At 46.4% G+C, this 9,614-nt stretch overlaps 1 protein-coding gene across 1 annotated transcript; it reads right to left on the bottom strand.

Moving 5' to 3' along the window:
• Window positions 1-465: 465 nt before the first annotated feature.
• kcna1b (potassium voltage-gated channel, shaker-related subfamily, member 1b) lies at window positions 466-1,947 on the bottom strand (the record flags this gene model as incomplete). Its single annotated transcript, XM_080851227.1, has 1 exon — window positions 466-1,947. One exon carries the CDS (start codon window positions 1,945-1,947, stop codon window positions 466-468), a length of 1,482 nt encoding a protein of 493 aa, XP_080707353.1.
• Between the last annotated feature and the right edge of the window lie 7,667 nt (window positions 1,948-9,614).

The following is a 9,614-nucleotide window of genomic DNA, read 5'->3' as shown; positions in this document are numbered from 1 at the left end:
CCGTTGAGCTCAAGTATGTGTCACATCCATCGAAAGCAAACCACGCTGATCGATGCATCTGCAGGTGCCGAAGATTTCTAAAAGGATGCTCTGTGCAACACAGAGAAGGTGACCTGTAATCCATGCTCGACCGTTTTTTAACCTTTTGCTGTTTTGCGTCTCTTGTCAAAATCTGTGACAATCATTAGGAGTGCTCGATGTACTGGATTTAGTCTGAGTGATCAAACAAAAGCTATCAAATGTCTTTGATTGTGCTTTGAACTATCCCACTCGATGACATTATCGCCCATGTGCAACCACAGGGCGTGTAAATACTCTCTCGGTTCGCGTTTTTTTTTCTTCTCATAAATGCAATGCAAGAACGCATTGACGTCAATTAAGCATTCGAGTAGTATTAAAACACTATATACAGTTGAGGGTAGGGATCTCCAGATCTGCGTTTAAGGGGAGGTTATTTGCACAGTCCTACACATCCGTTAAGAGCTTCCCTCTGTTCACACAGTTCTGGTTCGCAACCGTGCAGTTACCAGTTCTGAGGTTTGCATCTCTGAAATTGTCAATGCTGTTGTTTATGTCCTCGTCTATTTCCATGTACTCCGACTTACTGGGGATGGACGAGCTGCGTCGACTCGAATTTGAGTCGGACGCGATGTCGGGGTTGCTCACATTTAGGAGCTGGGCTTGCTCCTCGCCTTCAGTCTCTCGGTGGTAGAAGTAGTTAAAGTTGGACACGATGACGGGCACCGGCAAAGCGATGGTCAGCACACCGGCGATAGCACACAGCGAGCCCACAATCTTTCCACCAATGGTGACGGGGTACATGTCCCCGTAGCCCACAGTGGTCATAGACACCACCGCCCACCAGAACGCGTCTGGGATGCTAGTGAAATAGGACTCCTTCTCCTCGGCCTCAGCAAAGTACACTGCACTGGAGAACAAAATGACGCCTATGAACAAAAAGAATATAAGCAGCCCCAGCTCTCGCATACTGGCTTTTAGGGTTTGCCCTAATATCTGGAGCCCCTTGGAGTGTCTTGACAGCTTGAAGATCCTGAACACCCTCACCAGACGGATAACTCGGAGGATGGCTAGAGATGTGGCCTGTTCAGCTGATTTCTCTTCTTGATTGTCTGGATCATCTGCCAGCTCCGTGCCCAGTGTGATAAAATAGGGTATGATGGACACTAAATCTATGGTATTCATCATATTTTTAAAGTATGCCGCTTTGCTGGGACAGGCGAAAAAGCGCACAATCAGTTCAAAAGAGAACCAGATGATACAGAGAGTCTCCACAATGAAGAAGGGGTCGGTCAGAATATTTGGTTTGTAGAAAAAGGTGTGGTTCCCCACTGTTTGAAACCGTCCCTTCGGGTCCTCCTTAAGCTCAGGTAATGTCTCCAAGCAAAAGATGACTATTGAGATCAGAATGACCATTACCGACACGATTGCAATTCCCCGTGCTGGCCCAGAACTTTCTGGGTGCTCAAACAGCAGCCAGATTTGGCGCTGAAACTCATTATCTGGTAGTGGACGCTCCTCTTCTCGTATAAACCCCTCGTCCTCTCGGAATTTCTCCATGGCATCAACCCCAAGTTCGTAAAACTTTATCTCTTCCGAAAACATATCCAGGGGTACGTTAACAGGCCTCCTAAGTCTGCCCCCAGACTGATAGTAATAGAGAATAGCATCAAAACTTGGCCGATTTCTATCAAAGAAGTATTCGTTCCGCAATGGATCAAAATAGCGCATCCTTTTCTTCGGGTTGCCCAGAAGCGTTTCCGGAAACTGGGCGAGTGTCTTGAGCTGGGTCTCGAACCGCAGTCCCGATATGTTTATCACGACTCTCTCGCAGCATTCGTGGTCCTCGTGGTCCGGGGGGTACGAGTCCTGCGGGTGCCCCGGGAGGGTGGCAGTCTCGTCCATGTTATCTCCAGCCACCACAGTCATTGTGCACACGGGGCTTACGACACTTCAGGAGATGCTGAGGTCGGCCGAGCAGGCATCCAGTTCTCCGTTCCGTCTCCCTCTCCGGTTCCCACACTTTGCGTGTGTGACACCAGTGGAGGACCGAGCTCGTTACGCCTCAGTTTGGCTCCAGCACGGTGTTCTTCCCCGAGTCGACCATTGCTTCACTCTTCCCACTCACACTGCTGCAAATGCTTCGTCTGGTCTGTCACCTAGAGAGGGAGGGGAGGTGGGGGGGTGGGGGAGGGAGGGGGTAGCAGAGAGAGAGAGAGATCCTTGCCAGCTCAGCAATTTTATTTTGTAATTTTGAAGGCGTTATCTTTGCAAGAATACAACAACGCGAAATGATTATCGAATGAATCCCGACATTCACAAATGTGCTCTTAAAGCCAATCTAAAAATCCTACCCCCCGTCATGCACCTATTTTCAAGTTACAGTACACTGCCCACCTCATTTGCGCACACCGCTCACGGCGCATTCTTGCGCTGCCTGTAGGACAAATGGTTTAACTGTATGGTTGTATCATATCTGGACACTGATCCTATGCTTTACAGCAATAACACGACATTGCTTACCTTTTGTTTATTTGGAGAGGACCTCTGCATTCATGTGATCCGTATCCCTTCAGTGAGCACTTTGGCCACCGTAAGAACTTTGCGCTCCCTTCTCTGTTTTAATATGGATATCACTTTACAGCGCGCAGCGCACTATGAGCACTCGTGAAATATTCATAGGCTTTATTGTCTTTATGGACATCCAGCGGTAATTTTCGCATCGATAGTCGTCCAGCGGAGGTCGGGATGCCCACGCAGTACCGGTAAAAGGCTTTTACCTCGAAAGACTTATGCCTTGAGACGGACAATGTTCAATCATGCCCCCAACAACGGCGGAAGCGCAAGCGGTAGCGCGCGACACACTGGACCCAGGACCAACAAGATATCCGTTTGCTTCTTTGACCGCCACCTCTCCCAGCGTCATGTGCTGTTGGCCACGAGAAAATATGATGGTGCGACTGAGTGGTCTGAATGCATTAGTGGGCAATAAAAGCACAGTGGGTATCTCACGGCACTGCCGCATCAGCAGAAAGCGGAGAGCGTTTCCCGTTTGGCTGTGTCAACAGCGCTCAGGGAGATATCCGATGCAGTGTCCTCGCGAACACATGCTTTCACACGATTCGGCTGATGAGCAGTAGGTGTCAATGAAAACGTGCCAACAGAAATAAATAGCAAGACGTTGGGAGAGAAAAGAACAGTCCTATAACCATGTTGTATTGCAGGTTTCCATACACATGCAGAGAGGGAGACACTGATGTAGGGGGCGAGAGAGAGTGGAAGAGAGGGAGAGGAGGAGGAGGGGGTTTCGACGCAATGCAGACAGGCTGCACTAACACGGATTGCCACAAGTGCCTTCCACAGAAAAACAACGAAGAAATGTGCGAGCCATTACTGCTGTGTGTGCGTGCAATGGGCGTGCGTGCGTGCGTGCGTGTGTGTGTGTGTGTGTGTGTGTGTGTGTGTTTGCATGTGCGTGCGTGAGTGTGTATGTGTGTCTCTGTGTGTGTGCTTTCCCATTTTGTGGGCACAGGTGGTGCGCAAACCTGTTCTGGTGGCATGAATATATCAAAAGACGATGGTGTGACTGCTGCGACGATGAAACTTACCCTCTAGCTGTGCAAATAAAAGCAGTGGCCATTTCATTTATTCACGAACGGTAGTGAAATATCAGCTGTCTCTCTGTGCGTGGATCTGCCCTGTAATGCAGCATTTACATCCGTGAGAGGGGAAACTGCTGCGATAGATATAGGATGCTCATCAAAGGCAACCCATTAATGCGATCCATTCAATTACGCAACATTTATCTGAGCATTAAATTCCCTTGGCCTGTTACTGCCTCTGTGACTTTTGTCTGTCAAAAACCCCTGCAATGCTGTGTGTCAGCCTCAACCTGATTTTAGGTTAGCGGTCTCGAAATGAAATAAGGATTCGATTTGCCTGGAATGTAATGTGAAGTTATGCAAAGAATAGAGCTTAGTTTTTGCACCATTTCAATGCAGTATACCAAGACTAGACTGGACTATGACTGGACATTTTGGTTTATCTGTAACGCGTGTGTGTGTGTGTGTGTGTGTGTGTGTGTGTGTGTGTGTGTGTGTGTGTGTGTGTGTGTGTGTGTGTGTCTTTGTGTGTCCTGAATCAGGATAAGCTTGCCTAGAGTAATACCGTTAATAAACAGAGATTTGACTGCGCTGAGCTTTGACACATTTTCGGTTTCGAAACTCGAAAGCAGATTTGACCTAATAATGATCTCACCTATTAAGCTATTTCCTTGCGTTGAAGGTGTAGACTGAGATAAGAATAAATCATCTTGAACATATTTTACATTTTTAACAATTCCTTTTAAACCACGGGAATATATTTTAAATATCATATACAAGTGGAAATGGAACATTTCTTAGGGGGTGCATTTATAATCGCAATGCTCTGACATATCTTTGGAAAGTCTGAAAAGTTCGGATTTAGCCAACAAAGGAACCTCGACTACATCTTTACACTTAATGACAGAGTCGCCTAAAATGACACTTAAATTCAAGGACACGGATTTCTCCTCGTGATGCCTTGTATTTGCGGAGCATATACGCCAAGACCTTAACGACCTTTGATTGGTTTAAATATCGGTCTGTTCAGGAGGGAAACTTTGAATTGACGTGTCTCTTCAAGGCAATTGTTTGTTTGTTTTGTTCATTCAGCAGGGTCACCCATGGGAGGAAAGCGAGCTCAAGGACACCCAAAATGCCGTGCGTGACAAAGGAGGGTTTCAGCACTGCGGACAGCGACACGTCTCTTTTCCTCAGCTTGACCTTCCGGCAACAGAATGTTGCTTGCTCACCGACCGGCTTGAAACAGTGTTGTGCGTTTATCTTTGTCCGGTGATTTTGTTGGGAAAAAACTTTACAGAATATTCCAACTTTCGTGTCTTAACCTCAAACCGTTTTTGGTGGAGCATAAAATGTTGCGCTTCGGCCTTAAAGCCACTAAACCTTAATTGACGCGCTGGAGCTATGCGTATTATCCCGAATAAATACATTCAAATGAAATTGAGCACAGAGCCTTGCTCCGGAGCTGTCACCATAAGGGCTTCAGCTAATCTGACACTGACGGTTTCAGTGAGGCAGTGCAATGCAGTATTTTGGAGTTTTCGAGGCTTTCCAGGGAAGAGGAATACTTGGCATTAACACACTATTCATATGCTCCTATAGATAGCATTGTTATTCCTCTACTGTACTTGATTCCCATTCTTAAGTATTATTATTATTGTTATTATTATTATCATGGAGCAGTGCAACATTGTGCAGAGCTGACCATGGTAACACCCTGACCTTACCCTGCCCTCCCTCCCCCCGCCTGTTTCCTGTGCTGGCACAGACCGGACCGACCCACCCAGGCGAGAGTGAGCGGTGGCAGGGGCTTACAGCGCTCGGCTGGTCCCCCGGAAGCTGGATCTGAGCCCTGGGCCGTGCGCATGAGTGGGGGGTCCGTCCGTCCATCCCCCAGCCCAGTCCAGCCAACGGGAAAGAGCAACACTGCTCTCAGATGTACAGCGTGTTCAACACATTTTCTCCATGGCAACCCCGGAGGTAGGAGAGACTGCAGGAGAAAATAAGCGAAAGGTGGGTGGGTTCGTTGGGAGAGCTGGGGGGGGGGGGGGGGGGGGTTCATGTGGAGGGGGTGTGCTCTAGTTGGCTTGTTATCTCCACATACTGTTAATAGTAAATGTCAGAGAAAGAGGGAGATATGACAGAGGGGAGAGAGGGGAGGATAGAGAGAGAGAGAGAGAGAGAGAGAAATCTATTAGATTCATGTTTCCCCATATAACTTTTTTAAGTCCCCCACATTTCACTGTATAAGAAGCCTGAACCATATCTTAATTGTGTTTAAACTATGTGCTTTAAATGTCTTGTATTCACATGAATTACAGGTAGTACTCAATCAAGACAACACGACCTTGAATGAATTATGGTTTTCTTGGCAGTACTAAGGATTATGTCATAAACCAATATATATGTATTGAAAATAAGGGGGTGGTGAACAAATGAGTGCTATGCATATTGCAAGGGGGGGGGGCTGGAGGAGGGAGGGTGTTGTGCACCTGTGATGAAGCTGGTCAGCCAAGCGTGTCGAGGCAATCTGCACACATCGCACATTCGAGTCACGTGCGAGTCCGTGTTATTGCGAATCCATATGCCACTCCGACCTGCGACCTACGACAGTGATTCAGCCAGAGAGACTTTAATCCAGTGTGACTTCAGCAGAGCCCCAACGCCTCCTTCATTTGACAGGAACCATACACATGGATCACAGCACACACACACACAAGATGCTTCTGTTAACAGCATCAACTTACTCTGTGTGCACATCTACTGCTGAACATGGATGAAAATTTTTTAATATTTTGCCATCTTAGAAACGGTACGTTGGCACACAGAGGTGTGTTTTGATTCCCCATATCCACCTCAATCCCCACTTGTGCTTGTGCTTTTTCTTGCTTGACTAACTTGCTTGATACAGGCTGTTTGTTAGGTGATAGAGTTAACATGGACGCCGAGCCACAAAAGAACATAGCCTGTATAATTGGCCCATGGTGTCAAGTTACTATTGTGTTTTTTTATTTTCGACATGCGGAATATTGAAACACTAGAAGGGGTCAATGGGGACACACCACAGCAGCCACGTGGGGCGGAGGGTTTCATGGGTTTTGCTCTGGGGCTGTGAGGCAACAGACTGCCGCTCGCGCCCGCTCCCGTGCCTGTGCCCCCGTCCTGACCTCAGATCAGACCTCTCTAATCCTAACACTGACCTTTAATAATAATAATAATAATAAATAGGGGGGCACTGTAGCTCACACAGTAGCCTCGACCACATTCGGGCTTGAAGCTCAAGGAGGTCACGGGTGCGAATCCGGCCCGATGCCATTTCTCCTGTCCACTCCCCACCTCTTCTCCCTCATTTCCAGAGATTTAACTCTGCACTGATCTATCCATTAAAGGCATAAAAGGCAAACAAAAATAATAATAATTCATTTTATTTTTAACGCACTTTTCATTCACAAGAATCTCAGAGTGCCTACGTATTAGAAACTAACTATAATAATACAATAAAATACAAAAATTGTTTAACATTAGCATAACAGAAAAGATTTAACACAAGCCAAGAAATGCCTTCCTGAATAAAAATGTTTTACTGTATACTGAGCAGGGCTCCTGTGCTGTGCTGCAGAGGTGAACTGTGAACAGCAGTCAAGGTAACTCACATAGGAAGTGAGAAAGGAGGCCATTTCTGTTTGAATTAGTCCATTTTGCTGTTTAATTCATTTCGTCAGTTTGTTGTAAACCTTGCCAGAGACACAGTGCCAAAAGCCATTAAGGCTACAAGGATCTAAATGAACCTTGAAGCGTCTCGTCCTCTATGACTAGCAAACATGGCACCATTTTTGATACTTTCTTTCCACGCCGCATTTGGAAATGCAAAGTCATCCTACCTTGGAGTACATTTAAAAAATAAAAACTCATATTCTTACTGGTAATAAACTCAAAAAGGTTTTCTTTCCTTTGTACAAAGTTGCCGTTTTTTCTCTCTTGGCCTCCTTTTTGAAGGTACATGATTTACTTTTCTTATTATCTATCTGTCTGTTTGCCAAGTCTGCCTGTTGGTGACTGTTACTGTTGTTTACTGTTGTTTTCATATAATATTAGTTCCAAATGTAAATTAGTTTTAATGGCCATTTTAGAAAACCATCATCCCACTTCCCAAAAGTTCTTGTCAGAAATGAGGATGAATCATTTATGATCATACAAGCACCATGATATATATCTTTGGGCAGATAGCATTCGTTTTTTCGGAGGAAGCCTGAATCTCTGCAGTTTAATTTACTGTGAAGCACAATACATCTGTCTACTCAAACACAGAAGGCAGAAAGCAGGAACGAAGGAGGAGAGGAGAGGAGAGGCGTGAGGCATGGGGGTCAAGGAGAGGAGAGCTGCTCTCCATATAGATCATCTCTTCCCTGCAGGCGTGAGGCCTTGTCATCCCCTGGTAGGGTCTGGGTTTGAATCAGGGGCACGCGCGTCAGTCTTTGGCCGCTCGTATGGGAACCATCACTCTCTCTTTTTCCATTCTGCCACACTTTAAATTTCATTCTATGTTTCTCTTTCTCTCTCTCTCTCGCTCTCTCTCTACCCATCAAGCCCCAGGGAAATCCATCTTTTGCTCCTCTCCCCTCTTTCATCCTCCCGTGTGAATCAGAGGAACATCAGAGAAGGAGAGGATGAAAGGCGAGAGTGAAGGGACTGTGTGTGTGTGTGTGTGTGTGTGTGTGTGTGTGTGTGTGTGTGTGTGTGTGTGTGTGTGTGTGTGTGTGTGTGTGTGTGTGTGTGTGTGTGTGTGTGTGCTGTCGGTCTATCGTTAAGCAGAGCAAGCGAGGAGACACTTTAAAGAACTAGCTCAAATTTCAGCGTTATGGGGTAGAGGACTAGAGGGCTGGAGTTGGTTGTCTCATCCTGGTCCCAGAGCATCTGAGGTATCTGGTGGTGCACTCTGGGTAGACTAAACATAGACTTCGTCCTTCTTTTGCATTTGTTGTGGGATCTTATTCGGCTTGTGTTTTTCATATCTCAATATGCTAATAAGCTGAGGAGGTGTGAGCGCATCCATGCTTGGTGTTATTGCCATGGATACGTTGTGGACTCGCACTGACCATCTCAGGGACTGCGACCATTAAACATACAAGGATATATGGAGGGGTGTACAAATAAGAAAATTCCAAGGGATGCCAAAAACTTAAACTCTATCTACAGTTGACCCCCAAATCAATAAAGCATTTTGAGAAGACAGCTTTTTGAAAACGCGTCTGTGACCCAAGGCGGAGCTGGCAAGTGTAATGCTGATTGATTTGGCATTTCAATTACTGATCAGAAATCCTTAATATGGATCACGGGGGGAGGGCGTTTACCTCCTTCATTCTCACCCTGAAGGGGAGTGTATTTTATGCGTTCGATATAAATCAGATTGGACATACATTTAACACAGTGAGGCTTATACTACTGAACAGTGGTGCAGTGGTCCCTGGAGAAGTGGGTATACTCTTAATTAAGATTTTTTTTTTTTTAAGCAGCCTATACAGCAAAGGATGAACGCCCTGTTTTGAGAGGTGGGTATACGCAATGCTGACCGAAAAATAAGTGGGTATACTCCGTATACCTGCGCATACCCTGGACTACACCACTGCTTATACTACTGAATGGCAGTGTCTTGACTGAAAATCATTTCATCATTTCAGTACATGCAGGCAAAGCTGGCAGACATGCATGACGGGCATAATCTATTTTTCTGTGCACATCAGCGTTCGTTTTCTTGCTGTGTCCGTGTGGGCTGCACTCTCGTCTTGCCATGCATGAGCGTTTTGACTTTAGAGTGACATTGGCTAAGCGGTGACTGCAGTGGAGCGTCAGCCTGCGTGCTGCGCTATGCTACGCTCTGCTCCACGCGCCGAGGCTGCCCATTTGGAGCAGCCGGAGTGTGGATTTCCCTAGCAACAGCCGCCTCCTTATTACTGCACGCCTTTGACATTTTCAAGAACATTGCAGAGGCTCCAC

This window comes from Sprattus sprattus (assembly GCF_963457725.1).
Source record: "Sprattus sprattus genome assembly, chromosome: 14".
In the NCBI taxonomy this organism is placed as follows: domain Eukaryota; kingdom Metazoa; phylum Chordata; class Actinopteri; order Clupeiformes; family Clupeidae; genus Sprattus; species Sprattus sprattus.
Note: the sequence above shows the minus strand (reverse complement) of the source record. Positions and strands in the feature narration are given on the sequence as shown.